The sequence below is a fragment of the Hyaena hyaena genome, unplaced genomic scaffold (genome assembly GCF_003009895.1).
Source record: "Hyaena hyaena isolate Hyena2069 unplaced genomic scaffold, ASM300989v1 scaffold_63, whole genome shotgun sequence".
NCBI lineage: Eukaryota > Metazoa > Chordata > Mammalia > Carnivora > Hyaenidae > Hyaena > Hyaena hyaena.
The window spans coordinates 4,214,874-4,238,195 of record NW_024080695.1 but is presented as its reverse complement, the minus strand read 5'-3'; the positions used below and the strand labels follow the sequence as shown (position 1 = coordinate 4,238,195).

At 53.6% G+C, this 23,322-nt stretch overlaps 1 protein-coding gene across 1 annotated transcript in view; it reads right to left on the bottom strand.

Annotated features, from left to right (window-relative positions):
• Positions 1–23,322, bottom strand: part of EVC2 (EvC ciliary complex subunit 2) — a 139,905-nt gene that overhangs the window by 37,169 nt on the left and 79,414 nt on the right. Inside the window, exons 11-15 of the mRNA XM_039232157.1 lie at positions 14,109–14,348; positions 11,602–11,777; positions 8,679–8,838; positions 6,386–6,840; positions 517–721 (exon numbers count right to left, since the gene is read on the bottom strand). Of these exons, the coding sequence (XP_039088088.1) occupies positions 517–721; positions 6,386–6,840; positions 8,679–8,838; positions 11,602–11,777; positions 14,109–14,348 (1,236 nt within the window). The remainder of the gene's footprint in view (positions 1–516; positions 722–6,385; positions 6,841–8,678; positions 8,839–11,601; positions 11,778–14,108; positions 14,349–23,322) is intronic.

The window sequence follows — 23,322 nt, the reverse complement described above, 5'->3', positions numbered from 1 at the left end:
CGGGGCAGGGCTCTCAGGGAACGTGTAGCCTTGACTGCTCCGGGGTCTCTGGAGCAAACACGGCTCCCAAGCGTGGTCTGCCTTTGAGGCACATAACAGGTGCTCAGAAAAGGCAGATGTCCATCATCACACTTACAAGCGCCAGTGTGAGGGGCTCTCTTTCCCTGATCCACCCTTCTCACGCCCTTTACAGAAGGGGCTGGCCTTTTGTACCCCGAGCCGGTCACTGAGTGTGGCCGAGGGAGTGGGAGGGGAAGAAACGGCTCAGGCCAGGTGCTGCCCATCTTCCCAGAGCCATGCCCAGAAAGGGGGTGCAGGGCCCAGGTGAGCGGGTCTGAGCTGGCAGAAGGCTGGGACAAGCTTGACGGTTCTAGGACCAGCCGGATGCAGCCATGGCTGCAGAGGAGAGTGACAGTAAAGGACCCCAGCGTGGGTGGCGGGGGCAGAGCCCACCACCTTGGGGGGCTGAAAGACGCCCCACGCCCGCCGTCAAGAAGCCACCGACGTCACTCTTACCTGCAGCTCAGGGGCAGACAGCGCCTGGTCCAGCTTCTGGAACTCTGCTTCTCGCCAGGCGGTCTGCAGCTGCTGCAGCAGGACGCGGGCCCGGATTTTGGGGAGGGCCAGGCTCCTGTCCATCTGGGCGAAGCAGCCGTGAACCTCCTGCTTCATCCTGAGCAGCTCCTCTTCAGACTGGGAGAAGGCTGAGGAACAGAGCTTCCTGGAAAAGCCAGAACGGGGAGGTTCTTATCAAGAGGAAGCGGGCGGGGGGAGGGGTGGGGGTGTGTGGAATCCAGACGCAGTAAAATCCGCTCATCACATGCGCGCCTGGAAAAGCTCCTCATGTCTTTACTCATCTGCATTCATTCCGCAGCGATCTGAGCACCAAGAGCGCGTCACGCCAGCATCCTGGAGCTAAGTTACAGTGGGACGAGGCTGCGACGGTGTCTGCGGGGACGCAACAGGCCTTCCGGCCCCCCCTGACCGGGGAGAGGGCCTGCTCTCGCTTTAGCAACAAGTGAAAATGAAGCATTGTCCGCCGAGCCCACTCGGCAGCACACCGTAGGCGCCAGCGGCCTGGAGGAGGGGGTTCCCAGCTCAGCTCAGGAGGATGAGGGGAGAGGGGGGCCTTGCGCTGGGTCTTAAGGGGTGACGACTGACAGCCACTGCTCAGAGGAAACCCGTCCCGTGCTGGGAACGTGCTGAGTGATCGCCTGCTGAAGGCTGACCTGTGTGTCCCCCAAAAAGAGATTCAAGTCCCAACCCCGGGTCCTGTGAACGCGATCTTATTTAGAAACAGGGTCTTTGCCGACAAGAAAGAAGGGTAAGGTGAGGTCTTAACGGGGCAGGATAGGCCCTGAATCCAGCATGGACTGATGTCCTTGTAAGAAGAGAGACACACGCAGGGGAAGCCTTGGGACCACGGAGGCAGCGACTGGAGTGATGGGCAAAGCTGACGGACGGTGCCAAGGGCAGTGGCCACCCCGGACGCTGAGAGGAGCAAGGCACAGACCCTGCCCTGGTGTCCTCAGAGGGAGCCCGGCCCTGCTGACACCCTGATGTCACACCTGCGGCCTCTGAGGCAGCCAGGGAATACTTCCCTGTCCTTCCTGACCCCCTAGTTTGCGATGCTTTGCTGCGGCAGCCATGGGAAACAGACACCTTGACCTCCATCACTGCCTGACCTTCCAGCAAGCAACTCCACCCTCAGCCTGCGGGTGAGGACGCCGAGGGAGGCGCCCGCTCTTCCCTTCTGGCAAGGCCCACGGCCCACTCCACCGGGCAGACGTTCCTCCCGGGCCGGGGGTGAGAGGGTGGGGGAGACACCTCTCCCCCTTCCTGCTCTGGGCAATGCATGTCCATTCACTAGTTCGTGGGACTAATGTTCTCTGTAGACAGATGTGGTTTGGTGGGTTATTCTGGTAACGTTCAATCAACATCGGGTGCAGGAAATATGCCGTGGCTGCTTCAGAAAAGCCTGCAGGAGGAAGAGGGAGGAGGAGGGAGGCCGGAGGAGGCCGGGGCCAGGCCTATCACGCCCCAATCTCAATGAGGGAGCGCGGGACCACAGCTCAGCTAGAAAGTTCTCTTCTGGAAATAGAACAGGACTTTCTGAGGACATGGGGCTCCGGCCAGAATGAGTGCGAAGGCCCCAGGCCCATGTCTCCACATCCTGTCTTGGGTTTCTCACTCTATGGGGTCCATTAACATTTTTAAAAGAATGCTAGGAAGACAGGGGCCTGGGCGGCTCAGTCGGTTAAGCATCCGACTTCGGGTTAAGTCATAATCTTGCAGTTCGTGAGTTCGAGCCCCACATAGGGCTCTGTGCTGAGCGCTTGGAGCCTGGAGCCTGCGTCTCCCTCTCTCTCTGCCCCTCCCCTGCTCACGCTCTGTCTCTCTTTCTCTCTCTGTCTCTCAAGAATAAATAAGCATTGGGGGCACCCGGGTGGCTCAGTCGGTTAAGTGTCCGACTTTGGCTCAGGCCATGATCTCACAGTTAGTGAGTTTGAGCCCCGCATCAGGCTCTGTGCTGACAGCTCAGAGCCTGGAGCCTGCTTCATATTCTGTGTCTCCTTCTCTCTCTGCCCCTCCTCCACTCACGCTTTCTCTCTCAGAAATGAATAAATGTTAAAAAATAGCAATAAAAATAAAAGAATGTCAGGAAACTACAGCTGCTTCTTTGTACCTTGCCCCCGGAGAGGCTTTGTCCCCTGTGTTTGTGGGGTGCGTGGGATCCAAAGTGAAAGTAACCTTGAAATGACTCTGAGTCACCATTCCTGCCCATCCCAAGCCCATCGGCCCTGTGTGGTCCGGTCTTAATGCTCTGCTGTGTAGGCACCAAGATAAGACCAACACAGGAGACAGGCAGAGTCTGTGCCCTAAAGGAGTTTAAAATCAAGGCAGGAGCACAGGAGACAGGTTTCAAAGACATGCTTTCCCTGGCAAATAGAAAAAAAAAAAAGTGCATCCTTATTAATTCCTACTTTACCCAACCAGGTTCACAGCAACTGCATCCTCCTTGAAATCGGAACACTTCTAAACATGTGTTTTAAAACGATTGTGCAAAGCCACTTCTGCAGAATGCCTCAGAAACAAAGACTGCAACCTTTTGGAATCTTAAATAAGCGAGGTATACAAGCAGGCGCGTACTGTGTGCATAGTTACCTGACCCTCTTTAACCCTGAGGAAAACCGATAAAGAGTTTTCAGACAGCGAGGTGAGAATTCTCTTTTCCCGGCAAACGACTCAATCAGGGCCGGCTTTGGCCCTGCTCTCTGCAAAATGGATCCAAATGATGTTGAAGAAAACGACCATCTGGTAATGGGAATGTCAAGTCTCATTCATATGCCTCAGAGAGCCCAAAGCCGGTTGGAGCGTGTAAAGAGACTTTGGTGGAATGCACACTGAGCTGAATCTCTGCTGTGGAGAACGATTCGGAGGAATAAGAAGTGGCGTGTGAGGATCTGATTTCTACATGCTTGGAGAGAAGACGGCATCCTGTGTGTTCAAGAAGACAGATGCTAGCAAAGGTCGGGAAATACATGAAGCCAGAACCATAAAGACCGAGAGGAGGAAGAGCTGAGCGGCGGTGCTCTCTGCAGATGCCCGGGGACCCGCTCTCCCTGGTGGTGAGGGCAGCCCTGGGGAAGAACACTGCGTGGGAGGGGGCACGAAATGGTGAAAGCCGGACAGACCCTGTTTCACGAGAGGTCACTGCCAAGGAAGGATGGGCGTGGGCAGGACGATGCTCTCCTTCCGATGCCCATCACAGGGGGCAGGTGGGAGGGACCACCGATGCCCAGCGCACAGCCTGCCGGCCCGGCAGAGACGGGACAGAGACGGGCTAACCCGAAATGCTGGCAAGGGCTCACTCCCCTCTCGTCTCTGCCACCGCCGACCCACAACACCCCCTCCGCACTCCTCTCTGTGCAACTGCTTCCAACAAACAGAGCTCTGGATTCGGAATTAAGTTGTGCCCAAGAATCAGCTGAGACGGTGAAGCGTCTATACCCAGGGAGGCGTGGTAAATGGGCTCGAGTTTTGTTTATTTGCTTGAACGGATTGTTTGGATTTGTTTATTTGCTTAGATTTCTGGGTTGGCTGCTTGGTTTGTTGAAAGGAAGAGCAACTTTACGGAATAGGGATTGGTAGGTCCGTTTGTTAAGGGGAAAAGAAGCTCTCTGTTACTGCCAGATGGGCACCATCATGTTCACGTATGCAAACAGTTACTTCGTTACTCAAAATAAATTGACCCAGTGGAGGGTGGTAATTGGTCTTTCCCCCACCCTGCCCCCACACTGCCGGGGATGGTTTTTAACTCTGCTCCTTCACACCGGTCACCCGGGTCACCCCATGTCACACTCATATAAGGACCACGACCTCCTAGCAAGCGGCCCCAACCCTGGTCGTGCCCCCTCTCCACAAGGCACTGGCGGCCTGCACCCGCTCATCTCCGGCTCCCAGTGCCAGGCCGGTGGTGGGCACACACAGCGTGCCTCCCTCGGAGCCTGGCCAAGATCTGGATCCTGCAGTGTCCCCGGTACAGTCACCTGCCTGGGCGCCGTCTGTCAACGACCGCCTCTCTGTGTGCCTGCTCCCCTGATAATCTGAGCTCTTCCGGCCCAGGAATGACGGGGGTAATGGTACCAGCTACTACTTATTACCCACTTCCTGCAGATCAAGGGTTGTGTTAAAAGATTTAAATATATTAACTCACGTACTCCCTCCTTGATGCCGTGAAGGCGGCATCTTGTTAGACGGAGGTGGATGACCTAACCCCGGGCCACTACCTTACCCCTGGTCAGCTCAGCTTTTGTTTAGAGAGGTTACCCTAAACACCCCTCACAGCCCCGGGGTGGGCAATCCGCAACTTGTCTAAGGCAGGGATTGGCAAACTACGGCCTGTGGACCAAGTCCAGCCCCCTGCCTGTTTTTGTTAATAAAGTTTTATTGGAACACGGTCAAGTTCATTAGTTTATGGCTGGCTATGGTTGCAACAGAAAGCATGTGGGCCTCAGCAACTACACTTATCTGCACGTCATTAAAAACAGTTTACTGCCCTCTGGTCTACGACAACATGGCCATTTCATTCTCCTTGCCAGTGAGTGGTTTAGGCATGCGCTTGTGACGTAATCCTGACCGGTGGTACTGGAAGGTTTGATGCCTAAGGTGTTCTAAAGGGATGATGAGCGAGACACATGGAGCTGCAGCAGCCATCCTGAAGCCATAAGGGAATGAGCCCAAAGACCAAGGAGGCACACTGAAGGTAGTGGAGCAGAAAGATGGTGAGAACCGGGTCCTTGAGAGAATCATTGAGCCCCTGAATCAAGCCTGGAAACATCTACCACTGACGACTCCTCATAAAATACTTTCTTCACCTTTTACCAACGCGATAGTATCATGTGCTACAGAAAGCACCCTCGGTGATTGAGGACTGTCGTTTAAGGCAAGACAGAGGAGGCTCAAGTTCGGTAGGTGACTTTCCTACACTCCGCTGGTGGTGGCGCTGGGATTTAAAGGTAGGCTTTCTGGTCTATGCTGTCCATACCTCACTCCTGTCTACAGCCCTCACTGGCCTGGTTTGGAGCTCGTTTTGTTTCCCATCTGATGGGCCAGCCCCCAACAGCTGCCCAACGCCTTGCTGCTCTCTATGACCCCACACAAGTGCCCCATTTGAGCCACACCACACCTCCATCTGTGCAGAGAGCTGTCGAACACTGCCCGGAGCTAAGGGCTGTGGCGCTCTGGCGCCGTGCTGGTCCTCACTGCTTCTACAGCACCCCCCGTCTTTAAAAACAGTAGGTGGGCCGTTTATCTGACATTTTCTAGTTATTATACGAGAAGCGTCAGCCGGCTGCGGCCCAGGACGTCCTACTCAGAGGCTGATGCCATTACATGGTTCTCGAATGAAGAATCGAATCAAATGGCCCCGTCACTGAATGGGTGACTGAGGGAGGGGCGGGTGAAGGGACGGTGAGGTGTGGCCTGCAAGGCCTCAGGTTAGGGCCCAATGGCGCACGCTGCCGACATCGGGAGAAACTGGGCGGGCTCAGAATGGGCTCTCGAGAGAACGACACGTGACATGCTCCGCGGGAGCAGGAGCTGGGCCGGTCCCCTTGATGAGACAGGCCGACGAGGGGCCTTGTCCCCGGGAGCAGAGAATGGAGGGTCCCGTTCCGCACCAGTCGCCTCCCCCATGGGAACGCGGGGACCTCCCCCTCCCCCTGCTACAGAGCCTGCCTCTCGCTGGCCTCGGCTGTGGCCCTGGGCCGCCGATCCCTGTGACTAAGGAACTGCCGTCCCCACGACCACGCGCGGGATCCCCCCCGCCCCCCGCTGCTGGGGGTGGAGGGTGGAGGAGGGTGAGGGCACGCAGGGTGCTCACGCGAAGATCAGGCGCTCCCAGCATCTCAGCTCGGCCTGCTCCTCCGTGGAGGCCTCCAGGGCGTCGTCCTTCAGCCTCTGCCTGACGCTCTGGACGCCCTCCTGGCCCCTGTCCCGCTCCTGGCCCTCGAGCTGCCGGGCCCGGGCGGCCAGCTCTCGGCTGTGCTCCTCCAGGACCTGCTGCACGAAGAGCCAGGGCACGTTGCGCTTGAGCAGCTCCTGGGTCACCCCCGCGCTCTGCAGCCGCCTCAGCTCCTCGGCGGCCTTCTCGGACAGCGACAGGCTCAGGGCCCTCAGGTCCTCCAGGGCCGCCTGGTCCAGGCGCTCCTGCAGCATCTCCAGCGCCGCGCCGTGCCCCGCCAGCAGGCTCCCCCAGCGGCCCAGGTACTGGCCGGCGTCCTCGGCCGCCCGCAGGGCCTCCCCGACCGACAGCAGCTCCTTGCGCTGCTCCTTGAGCTGCGGGGGTTGCAGACGGGAGAGCTGAGTGGGGGCAGGGCCCCGGGGGACCCCGCAGAAACCTGGGGCACGAGGCACAGGATGCCCCCAGGTCCTTCCCCAACGACCTCACGCTTAGAAACTTAGCCTCAAGAGGGCCACCCAAACTCGGGGCGCCTGCGGGGCTCAGTCAATTAAGCATCTCGCGTCGGCTCAGAACATGATCTCACGGTTCGTGGGTTCGAGCCCCGCAGTGGGCTTTGTGCTGACAGCTCAGAGCCTGGAGCTGCTTCCGATTCTGTGTCTCCCTCTCTCTCTGCTCCTCCCCTGCTCATGCTCTCTCTCTCTCAAAAATAAATAAACATTAAAAAAAATGTTTTTTTAAGGAAAGTAACTCAAAATATAGTGAGAGTTTCATTTGTTCAAGGCTTTTATTATTTTTTAAACTATTTTAATTTTTGGTGTTAATTTATTTTTTTAAGAGAGAGACAGAAAGCAAACGGGGAAGGGGGGCAGAGAGAGAGGGAGACACAGAATCTGAAGCAGGCCCCAGGCTCTGAGATGTCAGCACAGAGCCCGACGCGGGACTCAAACCCACGAACCACGACATCATAACGTGAGCTGAAGTCGGACGCTCAACCGACTGAGCCCCAAGGCTTACTTTTGACTAGATCAAGCCTACGAGGCAGACCACCTGGGTTCCAATCCTGGCATCTCCATGGCCAAGCTGACTGACCCAAAGAGAACGTCTAGTCCTCTCTGTGCCTCCACATCCTCATCTGTCAAATGGGGACAGTAATAGCATGTACCTCTCACAGCAGCTGTGAGGGTTCAGTCGCTTCACCCGTGTGTAGTCCTCAGTGGAGGAGCTGCTGCAGAGCTCATGCCAGTGGGTGTCCATTATCCTCACTGTGCGCCAGGCACGGGGGGGCCCAGCGCAGGATGGGGTAATGGGAAAAAAACACCCTGACATCCAGGACAGACACTTTAAATGAGGAGGTCAGGGGAGGCCTTCAAGGTAGGAGATCTGAGTGATATCAAGGGACGCAGTCATGCTTCAGTGGGGTTAAGATGTGAGGAAAGAAGGGGCACCTGGGTGGCTCAGTCAGTTAAACGTCCGGCTCCTGATTTCAGATCAGGTGGTGAGCTCGCAGTTCATGGGATCGAGCCCTGCGTGGGGCTCTGCACTGGTGGCGTGGAGCCTGCTTGGGATTCTCTCTCTCTCCCCCCCCCACTCTCTCTCTGCCCCTCCCCTGCTTGCACTGCCTCTGTCTCTCTTAAAATAAATAAATAAACTTAATAAAAAGCAAGAGGTGGGGAAGAACACCCCTGGGGAGAGAGCGGGAGGGGTGAGGGCCCCGCAGTGGGCGACAAGGGCACCTGCATAAAGACGACCATCGTGCTGGTATTTACCACAGCACCTGCCCACAGCCTCCTTCTGCTTTGTGAGGGCACCAGGAGGCCCTCTGGAACGCGTCCATCCTTCTAGATCCTAACCTTAAATCAGCCCAGACCATCAGAGAAGGGTGGCCTTGGGCCCCACCGATTTCATCCTTGAGCCAGTGGAGATGGACGAGGCAATGGTCAAGGATGGGGTGGAGTTTAGTGGTCGAGGTGAAAATCACAGCTTTATGTTGGGGCCAAAACTTGATCGTGAAAAGCAGGGTTTCTATGGTTCAACTTAGGAACCTGGCCTGCAGCCCCTTCCCTCCCTCCAGAACGGGACCAGACGATACTAGGTGTCACCCTGTAATACCCCAGAAACCCTCTGAATCTGTGCTCTACCCCAGTGGTGCCCGGCGCCCCGAAAGGGCTCGGGAAGGTCACCCCAAGCATCACGGGTGCGATTCCTTACGTACCTTCTGCAGTATCTCTCGTCTTCTCTTAAGGATTAATTTCTGGTGCAGCTTCTTCTTCTCCCGCTTCAAGTCATTGTCCAGCTTCTGTTTGATGGAAAAGACTTCCGTCTGGGTGCGCTCCAACAGAGCCTCCATCTGGTCCTCATCAAGGTACCCCGCTCTAGGGGGGGGAGAGAGAGAGAGAGAGAGAGGTGGCTGACGCACGCTTCAAACCCACTCTCAGCCCGGCTGTTGGTGTGGCTGGACGGTCACCTCTGCATTAGTTTGGTTTGATCAGAAGAAGTCTTCACCCTGAGGAGCAGGAGCGAATGGGCGGCCGGGACGTTCCCAAAATACAGGAAGGGAAAGTTGGCGCCACTGGAAACGGGCACAGAAATCTCAACATCAGAAACCCGCCGGTTTGGGTGGAGGCTGGGCACGGGTTCTGGGAGAGAGTGGCACTTGAAGGGCCCCTGTGCTCCAGCTTTCCAAGAGGAGACGGTGGACTACGAATTCCTGGTGACGGGACTGTCACAAAGGAAGTCCAAGTGGGGGCACTGGAGTGGCTCAGTCAGGTTATGCACTGGACTTCGGCTCAGGTCATGATCTCACATTTGTGGGTTCGAGCCTGTGTCCGGCTCTGTGCTGATGGCTCGGAGCCTGGAACCTGCTTTGGATTCTGTGTCTCCCTCTCTCTCTGCCCCTCCCCTGGCTCGCACTCTGTCTCTCTCTCAAAAATAAACATTAAAAAAATAATAAATTATAAAAGGAAGTCCAAGAGGTAAAAGTAGGAAATACTCTCTTAAGTGTTAATTCTTCATGTTAACCTGGGTAGCCACAGGGCACCCACAGTAAACACTGAGTGGGTGGGGAGGTGTTTCCAGGGGACATTAGGGGGTAAAGCGGGCCACCCCCCGCATGTGGGGGGCCCCGCCCATCCAGCAGGGGACTGAATAGCATACACGGCAGAGGAAGGAGGAATCTGACCCCCTTTTCCTGTCTCACGGCTTCTGCTGGATGCCTCGCCTCACCTCCAGGCCGGGGTCCCCTCTGTTTCCCAGGCCTCTGGACTCAGGCTGAACCCCACCACCCACTCTGCCGAGTCTCCGGCTTGCAGGCGGCAGACGGTGGGACTTCTCGGCCTCAGTCACTATGTGCACCAACTCCGGGCATCTATCTTACTGGTTGTTCTTCTCGAGAACTCTGAGTGGCCCGGTCTGTGACCGTGATTGCCACTATTCCCAGTCTGCCTGCATCGTGGGGCCGGGCCCTCTGCTTGGCCCAGGATAGTTTATCCATGGAAGTTTCTTGAAGGGATGAATAGGTGAATGAACGAATGAAGAATGAATGGTGGATACAGGCCTTAGAAACATGTCTAGGCCAACTTTTTGAAAGAGGACTTAAGAGTCAGGGGTAAGGCGCACCTGCCTGCTGGCCGCTCACGACACCACAGCCAGCTGGTGCTGTTTCAGGTCAAGGCAAGGAATGGTTTCTTTGGCTTGAGTGAAAATTCATCAGGGGTGTCAAGTCAACTGCAGTGACAAACTCATTAGCATCTTTGGGTAGGGAGCATTCACATAATTTGCACCTTCCAGAATCCTCGTTAGATGGGGCAGGAAAGCTGCAGAGCCCTAATAACATTACCAAGGAGGTGGAATCAATTCAGAAAACCAAGGACCGTCCCGGGAAAGCCAGGTTTATTGTCATGCCTCCGTTTATTCAAGAGCTTCTCATAACCAGAAAGAGGAAGTGCCACTGTTTGCAAGCAAGTATGTCAAAGACTAGCTGGGGAGGGAGGCTGTAGAAGGGTAGAGGTTGCATTACCACAGACCATGTGGTACCCTGAGGCTGCAGAGAGAGAGCATGTGCAATGCAAGACCAGCAACTGTGTATGTATTTATTTATTTTAGAAAAAGAGAGAGCACTTGCGCATCTCAGTAGGGTAAAGGGGCAGAGGGGGCAAGAGAGAGAGAGAATTCCAAGTGGGCTCTGCACCTAGCACAGAGCCTGGCTCAGGGCTCGATCCCACAACCCTGCGATCATGACCTGAGCTGAAATCGAGAGTCGGACACTCAACCAACCGAGCCACCCAGGTGCCGCAAGCATCTGTGTATTCGGACCTCACTGAATCCAAGAGCTGGCAGACGGCTCAAGTTCAAGGAGAAGTGGGCTCGCTCAGCACACAGCTCATGTAACCCTCCACCACTGAAGTCACAGTGAGATGTTGGGGATTTGCTTTAAAATAACACCCAGGAGGGCGCCCGGGTGGCTCAGTGGTTAAGCGGCAGACTTCGGCTCAGGTCATGAGCTCTCGGTTCGTGGGTTCAAGCCCCATGTTGGGCTCTCTGCTGACAGTTTAGAGCCTGGAGCCTGCTTTGGATTCTGTCTCCCTTTCTCTCTGCCCCTCCCCCACTTATGCTCTATTGCTCAAAATAATAATAAATAAACACTAAAAAAATTAACTCTGGGGGCACCTGGGTGGCTTAGTTGGTTGAGTGTCCAACTTCGGCTCAGGTCATGATCTCACAGCTCATGGGTTTGAGCCCCGTGGCGGGCTCTGTGCTGACAGCTCAGAGCCTGGAGCCTGCTCCCGATTCTCTGCCCCTCCCCTGCTCACGCCCTGTCTCTCTGTCTCTCTCAAAAATAAATAAACATTATGATAGTTAAAAAAAAATAACTCTGGGAGGGGGATGTAGAGTGACATCAACATCGGTCACTGAGTTTGTATGATGGGCACACGGAAGGTTCATCGAATGGCTTTCTCAACTATCACGTATGTTTTTGAAATTCTACAGTGCAAAGGATTCTTCCCATTGGAGGATCTTTCTTAGGAAAGAAGGAAGGAGCAGCCAGTGCATTCGCTGACCGAGCAGCATAGACGATCCCTGATGAGAAACGATGGGGCAAGGGGGGTGCATCATCCGTGGTGGCTTTCAGGTCTTACCTCTCGTGTTTCTGGATGAACAGGGTCAGCAGAGCATCTGCGGAGCTCAGGAGGCCTTGCACGCGGGTCTCTGATGATTGCATGTTCTGTACCAGGTACTCTCTATGCCCAAATCTTTTGCTTAGATGGTATCTCTTACTGGCCTGGAAAAAGTCCATTAGCTCTTCTAATTTCTCCTGTTTAGAAAAAAATATCAAGAGAATATGCCTGATCAAAATTTAGAGAAAATTCTAGACATAGAAAGCATTACCTTTCCTCTCTGAAGAAAATACACACGGGGAGAGGCACGGGGGCGATCAACTTAGACCGCCCTACTGTTAACAAGGGCTTAGAAGAAAACTACATGCTGATAAGGAATGAGAATATTCTTGACCCAGATACGTGGAGGGCTGTCAGAACATCTTTACTGCTCTCAGAAAGGGGATGTGGATTTCGCTCAGTCACTCAGCCTTCACCCACGTGGTTCCCGAAACACAGCACAGGTGCGAACATTCTGGGGGTAAATCAGACACTGGACTTGACCCTCAAAATTTCCATACGCCAGCAGGAGACAGGAGACAAGATGACAAAGCCCAAACAAACACAAGGCGCTGATGATTACCTAGCTGACATAGGTATCTTCTCTGGGTCCAGGACTGGGCCCAGAGCGTTCCTCACCGTATCTAACTTCATCTAGAGAGCGAGAACACTTATTCCCATTTCACAGATGAGGAAACAGAGTCCACATTGAACTGCTAGTAAACGGCTGGGCCAGGATTTGAAGTCAGTAATCTCATGTCAGGATTTGTGCTCTAACTTTAGGCTGCTCTCAAATGCAGCCTTACCCAGCAGCACAGTGATTAGATCAGCAATGATTAGACCAGCGGTAATTAAAATGTTAGCCTAAGCTGTGTTATCCCACTGACTGGCTCTGCGGTCTTTCCCCAGCCATGGAAATACTGTCCCTGCAGTGGGTCGCCGGAAAGATCAATGCTTTGTTTGACGAGATGCATATGATACCACGGGCGGTTTCCAGTCCAACAAAGGTGTGATGTCTCCAGTTCTCGAAACCTGGGAATGTGCACTGAACGGTGTGCAGAAGAGTCAGTCAGAAGTGGCCGAAAGCCAGCATCTTCCTGACTTCTCAGCAGCAGAATCGATATACCAGGAACGTGGAGGCAATAATCCCACCCTGCACGAAACTGGGTCCCTGTGAGCCACGGACCTGAGCCAGTTACACACGGAAAAGCGTAGCTGGCATCTTCCCGGCCGTGGTACAATGATCGCCCACGGAAGCCACCTCCTTCACCCCGTCATTACGAACTCAAGCATTCTTTCTAGCTTGAACATCCCAGTGTTGAGAGTCAGCCGCTGCCTGCAATGAGGAGGAAAATGAGTCACCCATTGGTCAATACCTAAGTGACAACTCTGAACGCCTGACCACGAGGAGAGCAGAATCCTTACTGTATATACTCTCGCCAGGGTTTGAGTGGAAAGAATCTGGGGAGGCTGGCTTGTCCTCATGCTCGGAGCCTCCCAGCAGGGGCAGTCTCATCCTGGAAGACCTACTTTCGGGAGTCTTTCAGGGATGGTCACTCGGTCCCCTCTGGCACGGCCTTGCTCCTCACCGCCCTCCCTCGCCGGGCCTGTCCTGGGACCAGAAATCTGCTCGCACGGCTGCACACCGGCAGTTTCACTATGGGAGTGTAAACGTGCGAGCAAAATATCCCGTGCGGGCTGGAGAAATTCCACAGCAGCGGTGACGGTCTCAGATCAGCTATTCCCACTGCTGCTTAGGAATTTATTCCATCTGGGGCGCCCGGGTGGCTCAGTCGGTTAAGCGTCCGACTTAGGCTGGACTCATAATCTCGCGGTTCGTGGGTTTGAGCCCCGCGTCGGGCTCTGTGCTGACAGTCAGCTCAGAGCCTGGAGCCTGTTTCAGATTCTGTGTCTCCCTCTCTCTCTGACCCTCCTCTGCTCACGCTGTCTCTCTCTCTCTCAGAAAAAAAAAAATTAAAAATATTTTTTTAAAAAAGGAATTTATTCCATCTGGATTAAGAACATTCACCCTGAAGTTTTAGGCGAACACACAGATCCACCCAGGAGTATCCAGACACAGACTGTAAACCCCAGGTACACATAGATGCACACACACATATATGCACATGGGTATATTTTTAACTGCTGTGTGGATAATAAATGTATATATACTGTCAGGCACAGGCTTTCCAAGAATCCGCTCTATTACCCCCATTTTACAGGTTGAGGAAATGAGCTCAGGGAAGTCCGACAATTTGCCTAAATTCCCAGAGCTGAGGGGTGATGGGACAGGAGTTCGAATCCGAGCTGTGCTTCAAGCGACCGACTGTCCTGTTTACGGAAACCCACACACATGTCACGGGGCGGAAGAAGGTGGTGAGTTCACTGTACACACCGAAAGGAGGGGACAGGACTCCGGGAGAGGAGGAGCCCCCGAGACGGAGCCGGAAGCCCCTCTTCCGTCACGGCCAGCCGGGCTGAGGCCTCACCTGTATGTCAGAGTAATCCTGCAGCAGCCTCTTGGCCGCCTCCGGCTTCAGTTCCCCTTGGACTATGGCACTTTTGATCTGCGTAAAGAAGATACGGTGTAGTTCGTTCCTCTGGAAAACAGCCAGCTGCCTGTGGGCCTGGGCAAAGTCTTCCTCTCGCCGCAGCGCCAGGGACCGCCTTAGCTGCTCCTCCTCCAGGCCGTGCAAGGTCCGCAGGAGGTTGCTGCACTCGACAGCCCACTGCGGGGGAGGGGCGGGGCGTGAGAGGCCGGGCACGCCCGGGCCACATGCGAGTGCACACATGCATGCACGTGCGCACAGCAACACAGAGCACACACATGTGCACGTGCACACACCCACAGCGACACAGTGCCCACATGCGTGCACGCGGACATAGCAACACGGCGCGCACACATACACACATGCACGCAACAACAGTGCACACACACATGCACACGCACACAGCAACAGTGAACACATGCGTGCACATGCACACAGCAACACGTGCCCGCACACGTGTGCGTGCACACACGCGTGCACACCAAACATACCTGCACACAGCAACACAGTGCACACGCACACATGCCTGCACACCAAACATATCTGCACACAGCAACCTAAGTGACAATGCACAAACGCACATGCACACATGCACGCACACCGAACATAACGGCACACAGCAACACAGTGCACAATACACATGTGCACATGCATATATGCACATGCACACAGCAAATATACAGACACACAATAATTAGTGCACATACACACACGTGGATACATGCACACAGCAACACACAGTGCATACACACATGCATGTTGCAAGGTAGAGTGCATGCACACGTGTGCTCACGGATCCATAACACACACGCATACAGCACATACAAGCACACAGTGTGCACACAGATGCACAACACACAGGGGACACGCAAGCACATACACTCACGTGGAACGCACATGTATGGACACACACACACACGTCCTCAGCTGGCAATGATTAGGCTGCTAAGCTCTGGAAAATACTTTTGCAACCTGTCTTTCCCCTTTATCCTCATGTTTTTCAGAACAATCTCAAAGCAGAAAATTCGCAGGGATGGAAATCTGCAAATCAAACTGCCTGAAGATAGCTTGCAAAATGGAAACATTAATGGATTGTCCGTTAGACTCTCGGGCTTATTTCCACCATCTTTCATTCTTAACTCGACTGAAGAGAAAAATACCAGCAATCAGGCCAAAGTTGAGACAATTTGGGTAAAAAAGGAGGCAGAGTAGTTAAAGAAATGGCCCCTGGATGCCTGCACTCTTTGTGGTCAGTATGAAGGAAGGAAGGAAAAGACACACCTGTACTGAGTTCCTGGTGCCTTCACATCCGCTAGCGGAACAGACCTGCGTCCCAGGAGGGGAGTGGGATTCATTCTACCCGGGGAGAGAGACTTCTAGGACGGCCCCCAGATGCTTGGCCCATGGTGTACACATTATATAGGTCCTTCCCCCTTGAGTGTGGACATGAACTCTGAATGTGACAGGACTGTGGCCTCATGGTCTGGTGATTACGTGACAGAAGTGACCAGACTTGATGTAACTGAGGCCCCTGATCAGCTGGCTTGAAGTAAACCGGTGGGGAGGTGATCCTGGACGGGCCTGACTACAGGAGGTAAGTGTTCTGGAAAGATGCGCTGGGCCTTCCTGAACAAAGGCACCCTCCTGCTGGCCTGGGAGAAGCGAGCGGCCCCTCGGGAACAGGGAGAGGAGGAGGGAGACCTATAGGAGCCGAGGGCCCGAGTCCACACTGCAAGGAGGTGAATTCTTTTTTTTTTTTTTTTAATTACTTATTTATTTCTAGGAGAGAGAGAGAGAGAGAAGAGACAGCGTGAGCAGGGGAGGGTCAGAGAGAGAGGGAGTCACAGACCGAAATAGGCTCCAGGCTCCGAGCTGGCAGCCAGCACAGAGCCCGACGCGGGGCTCGAACCCACGAACCGCGAGATCATGACCTAAGCGAAAGTCGGACGCTTAATTGACTAAGCCACCCAGGCACCCTGCAAGGAGGTGAATTCTACACGTGACCAGACAAGCTGGGACCGGGGCCCCAAGCTCCAGAGCAAGGCCCAGATCGCAGGCCTCTGAGACCCTGCAGAGAACCCGGCTAAACTCTGCCCAGACTCCCGGCCACAGAAACAATGGTCAGTGGGTGTGATGTGAAGTCGCTAGACGTGTGGCGGTTGGGGACCCAGGCACAGAAAATGGACAGTCCATGTCACGGGTGAAGTCACAAACTCCGGGAAGCCGAGGAGGGTCCCTCCCCAGCTCCCACCCGTGCCAGAAGCAGAGAGGAGGTGAAAGCGGAATCTTCAGGCTCTGTGTTCTGGGATTGTAGATACTGGACATCGGAGCAAAGTCGAGGGAAGGTGACTGAGTCTGTGAGGCAGAGGGCACAGCCATCCCAGGGGTCAAGGCCAAGAGACCGAGGTCTCAGGTGGCAGGGGGCGTGGGATGGTGGCTGTGTAGGCTACGTGGAGACCCAGGGGAGGCAGACGGGTGATGGGGGCAGAGGGAGAGGGCTGTATGTAGCTCCTCCCACTAAACAGGGACGGGGCACCGTACGCCTGCCAACGCTCTGTGTTCTCGAGACCCGGGCCGCCAGGCACCCAGACCTCCCACCTGTACTTCCAATCGCTCACAAAAGCCTATAAAGGTGATATGATGCCTTTCTAGCTCCTCTCCCTTATATTCCAATTTGCTCGCAATCTGGCCCAGGAAGCCGAGTGCTATTAACACAGGGCCCCCCAAAAGCCCAGCAGCCCACCCTGGACAATCCCTGCACTCGGGGTGCAATGACGCCCCACGTCTGCGAAGGGCAGCAGCCACAGCCCCCGCGGCCACAGACCCCCACTTGCGTCTTCCTGCCTGGCTACGTCTCCAGGGGCCATCCCAGTATCAATGGTTTGCCTCGGCCACCAGAAAACACGTGGGCTTTTTTTTTTTTTTAAAGCTGACTGTATAAAAAGGATCGGATCAGACTTCTGTGAGCCACTCTCCTGGAGAGAAGTGGTTATTCACAGCTTTTATCTGAATTAGAGAAAGCAGTTCACCCACAGCCAGGAGGGTGTCGGCCCCTTCCTGACTTGGGGCACTGCTGCGAAGACAGAGCTGGTGCCCAGCTGGTGCCAAGCCCAGAGCTTGGTGACTCATTCACCAAAGTGACCTCTTTTTCCTGACAGTATGAAATTCGACAAGCCGCGAACCTCAATTTATTTTGATGAACAGGAGTGAGACATGGGGCGAAATCCACACAGCTTCTCATAGCCAGGACGAAAAACGCACGCCCATGCACAGAAATCCTAAGATAGTTTTCTGTCCTGTTCAGAATTACATTTCTGAAGAATAAGGTAAGAAGCAACGATACGCTCCTGTCGTAGTGAAACACTCCCTAAAATCAATTAAAAAAAATTTTTTTAATGTTTATTTCTGAGAGAGAGGGAGAGAGAGCGTGAGCAGGGGAGGGGCAGAGAGAGAGGGGGGCACAGAATCTGAAACAGGCTCCAGGCTCTGAGCTGTCAGCACACAGCCCGATGTGGGGCTCGAACTCATGAACCGTGAGATCATGACCTGAGCCAAAGTTGGACACTTAACTAAATGCGCCACTGGGCACCCCCTAAAATCAATTTTGATGGGAGCCCCCATCACTTCCATCTATGCTGCCCTCGGGCTTTCGGGGTCCAGAGGATATGTGTTCACCCTCTGACCGAGTTCAGTTCTCCTGGGACACAGAGAAGTCTATGCCGTAAAGCAGGGGAGCCCCCCATCAAGGGCCTGCTGAGTTGATGAGCTCATGTATAGCCGTGAGAGAGGCGTCCCGGTATGAGAGGCGCAAGGGGGTGGTGAGGAGTGGGGCCCAATGGAGAGAAGCCTTGCCTACGGGCCAGCCACTGCTCGGCCCACCAAAGGGGGCTCTGCAGGAACACGGATGCAGCTCAGCACATCTTTCCATTTTTAAAAAGAAGCTAGAAGTCCTGATGGATGGGGCGCCTGGGTGGCTCAGTTGGTTGAGTGTCCGGCTACAGCTCATGTCATGATCTTACAGTTTGTGGGTTCAAGCCCCACACCAGGCTCTGTGCTGACAGCATATAAAATTAAAAAAAATTTAAAGAAACTGGAAGTCCGGATTTTTATATGAAGTTTTATATTTTATATACCGGCAACCAATGTGCATTTAAAAAGTATGGAAGTAATGGTCACTCATTCCAACTCCGTACCAAACTTCCCCCATGGTGGACTTTGCAAGGACGTAAGGCATCTTTATCTCACGGTTTGAAGTGCTCCCTAAGAAAGCAACTTACCCTGTGGACAGAATGGGGGCGGGGCACAGACTGGGCTGGGGCACTTCAATTCTGGTTTGAGAATCATAGGTCCGTGCTGGAATATTCCAGAACAACTGGATGCCAGTCGCCATGTTGACGCTGTACCACCAAACACGTGAAACCAGGACAGAAAATTATAACTCAACTAGATCGTATTCCCTGCATTCAGTTTCGCAAGATGGGCAGACAGCAAAACTCTTTGATAGAAACAAATCCATCAGAGATGGTTACAGAGGAAGAATGCTTGCACTTCGGGAATCTTTGCCCTTGAGACGTTCGCACAGCTCAGGGCATGGTGCGTTCCTTGCTTCCACTGCATTAAGCGGCGGGGACGGCATCTTTGTCTAGAAGAAAGTCCCCAGACACAGGACCCACTCTGCACTGCTTGCAGGAAGCTGGACAAGTCCTGCTCCCTGTGCCTCGATTTCCCCAGCTCAACGTGGAAAGGCTTCATGTTCTGTTCTGTGCCATGGGTTTCTTTAGATTTTCCACCAGACCACAAGTAAATGCTGCTACGGGGCTTACGCCACCAGGCACTGGTCTGAGCACCACTTACACACAAACATCCCCGTAACACCGGCATCATTAGTATCCTCAATTTAAGGCTGGGGAGACTGAGACCCAGGGAACCTCAGTGATGCCCCTTCCGGAAGAACACCATGAGGATCTGAACCCAACCATCTCCGCCTTCAGAGTCTACAGTCACCACCACACTGCCCACGGCCTCTCGGTGGAGAAACGCTTTAAAGACTGTAAGGGATTACATAGGTGTTTAAAGGCGATCAGATTTCATCTCTAATTACTGGAATTTCTGGGGCACCTGGGTGGCTCAGTCAGTTAAGTGTCCGACTTCAGCTCAGGTCACGATCTCACAGTTCATGGGTAGGTTGGAGTCCCATGTCGGGCTCTGTGCTGACAGCTCAGAGGCCGGACCCTGCTTCCGATTCAGTGTCTCCTTCTTGCTCTCTGCCCCTCTCCTGCTTGTGCTCTGTCTCTGTCTCTCAAAAATACATAAAAATGTTAAAAAAATGTCATTACTGGAATTCCTGAACTCTACTCAAAAAACAGATTCTGCCCAGTTTTCTTTTTTTAAAAAACGAATTCTTGGTGGAAGAATATGCCCCAAATATTTTCATGCATTTCCTTTAAAGATGACTGTGATGAACATACAGGTAAGTTACGAGGTCACTGGGAGTTTTTGATAAGATGGAGTGTTTTGCACAGACCGGGAGGCAAACAGCTCTATTGACTTGAGCCGCTGAGATGCTATTTTTGGAAGCGCACTGGCTCAAACGAGGCTACTGGTTTCTGAACAGGGTGACCCAAAGGACCCGGAGCGATGGCACCCCCCAGCTGTGAGCCAGGAGACTGGGGAGTGAGGCCAGGCACCGAGGGAGGCGCTGTCCCGCCATCCTCCTCAGGACTTCAACTCCCTGTGTCCGTAATGAGGAGACATGTACAACATCGTTCCGGGCAGCCTTCTGGGAGCTGAAGGTAGGAGCCCAGCAAGATGGATTAGCCTGGCACAGGGCAGCAGGGGGCATGGTGCGCCAATGCACCATGGCGGTGGTGGTGGGGGGGGGCGGCGGGGTTGGTGCACGCTGCCTGGCTCTGCGTCTCGGCCCCGCCCACGCGTCCTTGGGCAGGTGACCTTCTCCAAATCTGTTTCCTCAGCCATGAAAGTGGGATCCTATCAATTCCCACCTCACTGAGGTGGTGTGAAGATTTGATGAGAAGGCCTGCGTGATGTGCTTAGAACCCTGCATGCCTGCGGCGGGCATTAAGTATGAGAGCACTTAATAAGATCAGAAAATATTTACACCATGACATTAAGTGGGAACAAACATGACACACAGTTCTATGAACTGCATAGACTTTACTTTGTTAAAAAAAAAATAGAGGGGGCGCCTGGGGGGCTCAGTCGGTTAAGCGTCTGACTCTTGGTTTCGCCTCGGGTCATGATCTCACAGTTCGTGAGTTCGAGCCTCGCGTTGGGCTCTGCGCTGACAGCACAGAGTCTGCTTGGGATTCTCTCTTCCTGTCCCTCTGGCCCCCCTTGCTGTTGCACTTGCGCGCTCTCTCTCTCTCAAAATAAGTAAACATAGATATAGAAGGCAAAAGGCTAAAATGTGTGCTGAAATCTCCAGGGTCGGGCAATAGTAGGAATTCCAAATCAGACTGGATGGTGAAGTGGGTTCCACTTATTTTTTTTTCAAGGTTTTTCTTTTTATGCTTTCAAGCTGGGGCTGGCAGACTTTTCTGTATAGGGCCAGATAAAAATTTTAAGGTTTGCAGTCACACATCCTTCTCCTTGTTTTTTGTTTTTTTAGTTTGTTTGTTTGTTTTTGTTTTTTTGCTTTGCTTTTATTTTTCACAATCCTTTGAAAATGTAAAAACACATTCTCAACCCACGGGCCAGACCATGACAGGCTGGGCTCATGGGTCTAGTTTGTGGACTACTGCTTTCTCATGTTTTCCAAGCCTTCCTTCCAGAACATGTATTATTGTCATAGGAACACAAATTATAACAAACTTAGGAGAGAAGAGAAAGAGGAATTTTGCGATGGTTTGGGGGCTGAATTGCACTGTGAGCTCAGCACAGTCTTCGTAAGCGTCTGGCTCGGGGAAACTTGGCACTGACCAGTAGAGTCATGGAGGGAGGACAGAGAGCGGGGTCAGCCAGCAGGATGCTGGTGGCCAAGGAGTGTCACCCCCAAGACACAAAACCACATCCTAATCCAGAACCTGTGGATGCGACTCTATTTAGAATGAGGACCTTTGCAGATGTAATTAAGTTAAGGATCTTATGAGACCATCCGGGATGATCTGGGTGAGCCCTGACTCCAAGGACAGAAGAAATGATGGTCCCAGGATGGAAGACCGCATGTGAAGACAGAAGTCAAGGCTGGAGTGATGTGGCCCCCAGCCACAGAGTGCCTGGAGCCACCAGAAGCTGGGAGAGACAAGAAGGGACCTTTCCCTGGAGACTTCAGAGGGGGTATGCATGGCTGACATCTTGACTTAGGACTTGTGGCCTCCAGAACTGTCGAAGAATAAAAATCTATTGCATTAAGCTACGAAATCTGTGGCAATTTGTTACAGTAGTCATGGGCTCACACAGGAGCCAAGGAGAAAAGAAGCCTCACCCTAAAATGAGATGCATGTTAAGGCAAGGGGGACCCCGGGTGCAAGGGAGCAGGTGGGGGCGAGACAAGCACGAATCTCACCTCTCTTCATCCTTGCCCAGCGTGTGGGCCGATGGCAGATGACCACCGGAGGGCCGCGGGCTGTGGGCCCTCTTTGTCCGTGTCCAGGGGAATCTGGGCACGGACGGCAGGCTGGGGAACAGGAGTGAGCAGTTCAAAAGCCTGTTCCTCCCTAAGTAGATGTTAGGCCTCACCAGGGTGACCGGTTGAACCTCACCAGGGTGACCGGTTTTCAGCCTGGGAAATGTGGGTTCGAGTCCCAGGGACTGAACGAGCCATCTCTTTCACAGAGGAGGGCAGAAATTAGGCTTGACCGGATGCACTCAGTGAAGGACTCTGGTGTGATTCCTCTCAAAACAGAAACTGACATGTTTCTTAGAGACATCAGAACTGATCTCTGGTCAACAGAAGCCAGCCCTGGGAAGGCTGAGGGTCAGAACTCTCAGAGCTGAGCACCGTGCACTGTGCCTGGGGCAGCCAACGCCACTTGGCTACTTTTCCTGCATTACCTCTCCCAGCCACACAGAGAGAGGGAGCACCCTCAGCCCTATTTCACAGCCTGGCCTCCAGGAGCTGAACGGCAATATACTGGAAAGGGGAGTCCAGGTTTGTCTGACAGTGGGGCAGGTGCTGGAGGGCCCCGCCACCTAGGACCACGTGGCCCAGATGGACCCAACACACGCTGACGTCACAACCTCCCTGAGCCACACTCTCTGCGGGTGCACGCTTTCTACTCTCCCCAGGATCTCCCGCAGCACTGTGAACACATCTCTATTCTAAAATAGTTGAATGAGGTCACATCTTCTAAATGTGAAAAGCCTTCATTGAACTGTGAACTTCCTGAACTCAAGAACCACATCTCATTTTCCTCTGTACGTCCCTGCCTAGCCCAGTGTATGAGACAGTAAGTGATCAATAAATGCTTTCTAAATAAATCCTAGATGGATGGATAGACGGACAAGTGGGCGAAAGGATGGTGAGTGGGTGGACAGGTGAAGAGAAGGACTATAGGCAGAGGGGTAGAGGGATGGATGGATGGACAGAAGAACAGGTGGATGGAAGGGTGGTGGATGTATAGATGGATGAGTGCATGGATGGGTGGATGGAAGGGGGTGAGTGGGTAGACGGATAGACGGATAGGTGAATGAGTGGATGAATGGAAGAGTGGTTGGCAGATAGATGAATGGATATATAGATGGACAGTGGATGGAAGGGTGGTGGATGTATAGATGGATGGGTGGATGGAGGGTGGGTGAGTAGGTGGGTGGATAGATGGATGGATGAATGAGTGGATGGATGGAAGAGTGGTAGGTAGATGGATGAAGGGATATATAGATGGACAGGTGGATGGAAGGGTGGTAGATGTATAGACGGATGGGTGAATTAATTTGTGGATGGAGGGGGGTGAGTGGGTGGGTGGATAGATGGATGGATGAATGAGTGGATGGATGGAAGAGTGGCTGGCAGATAGATGAATGGATATATAGACGGACAGGTGGATGGAAGGGTGGTAGATGTATAGACGGATGGGTGGATGGATGAGTAGATAGGTGGGTGGAGGGGGTGAGTGGGTGGATGGATAGATGAATGGGTGATGACTGAATGGGTGGATGGATGGGCAGACGGATGGATCAATGACGCGTCCCTGAG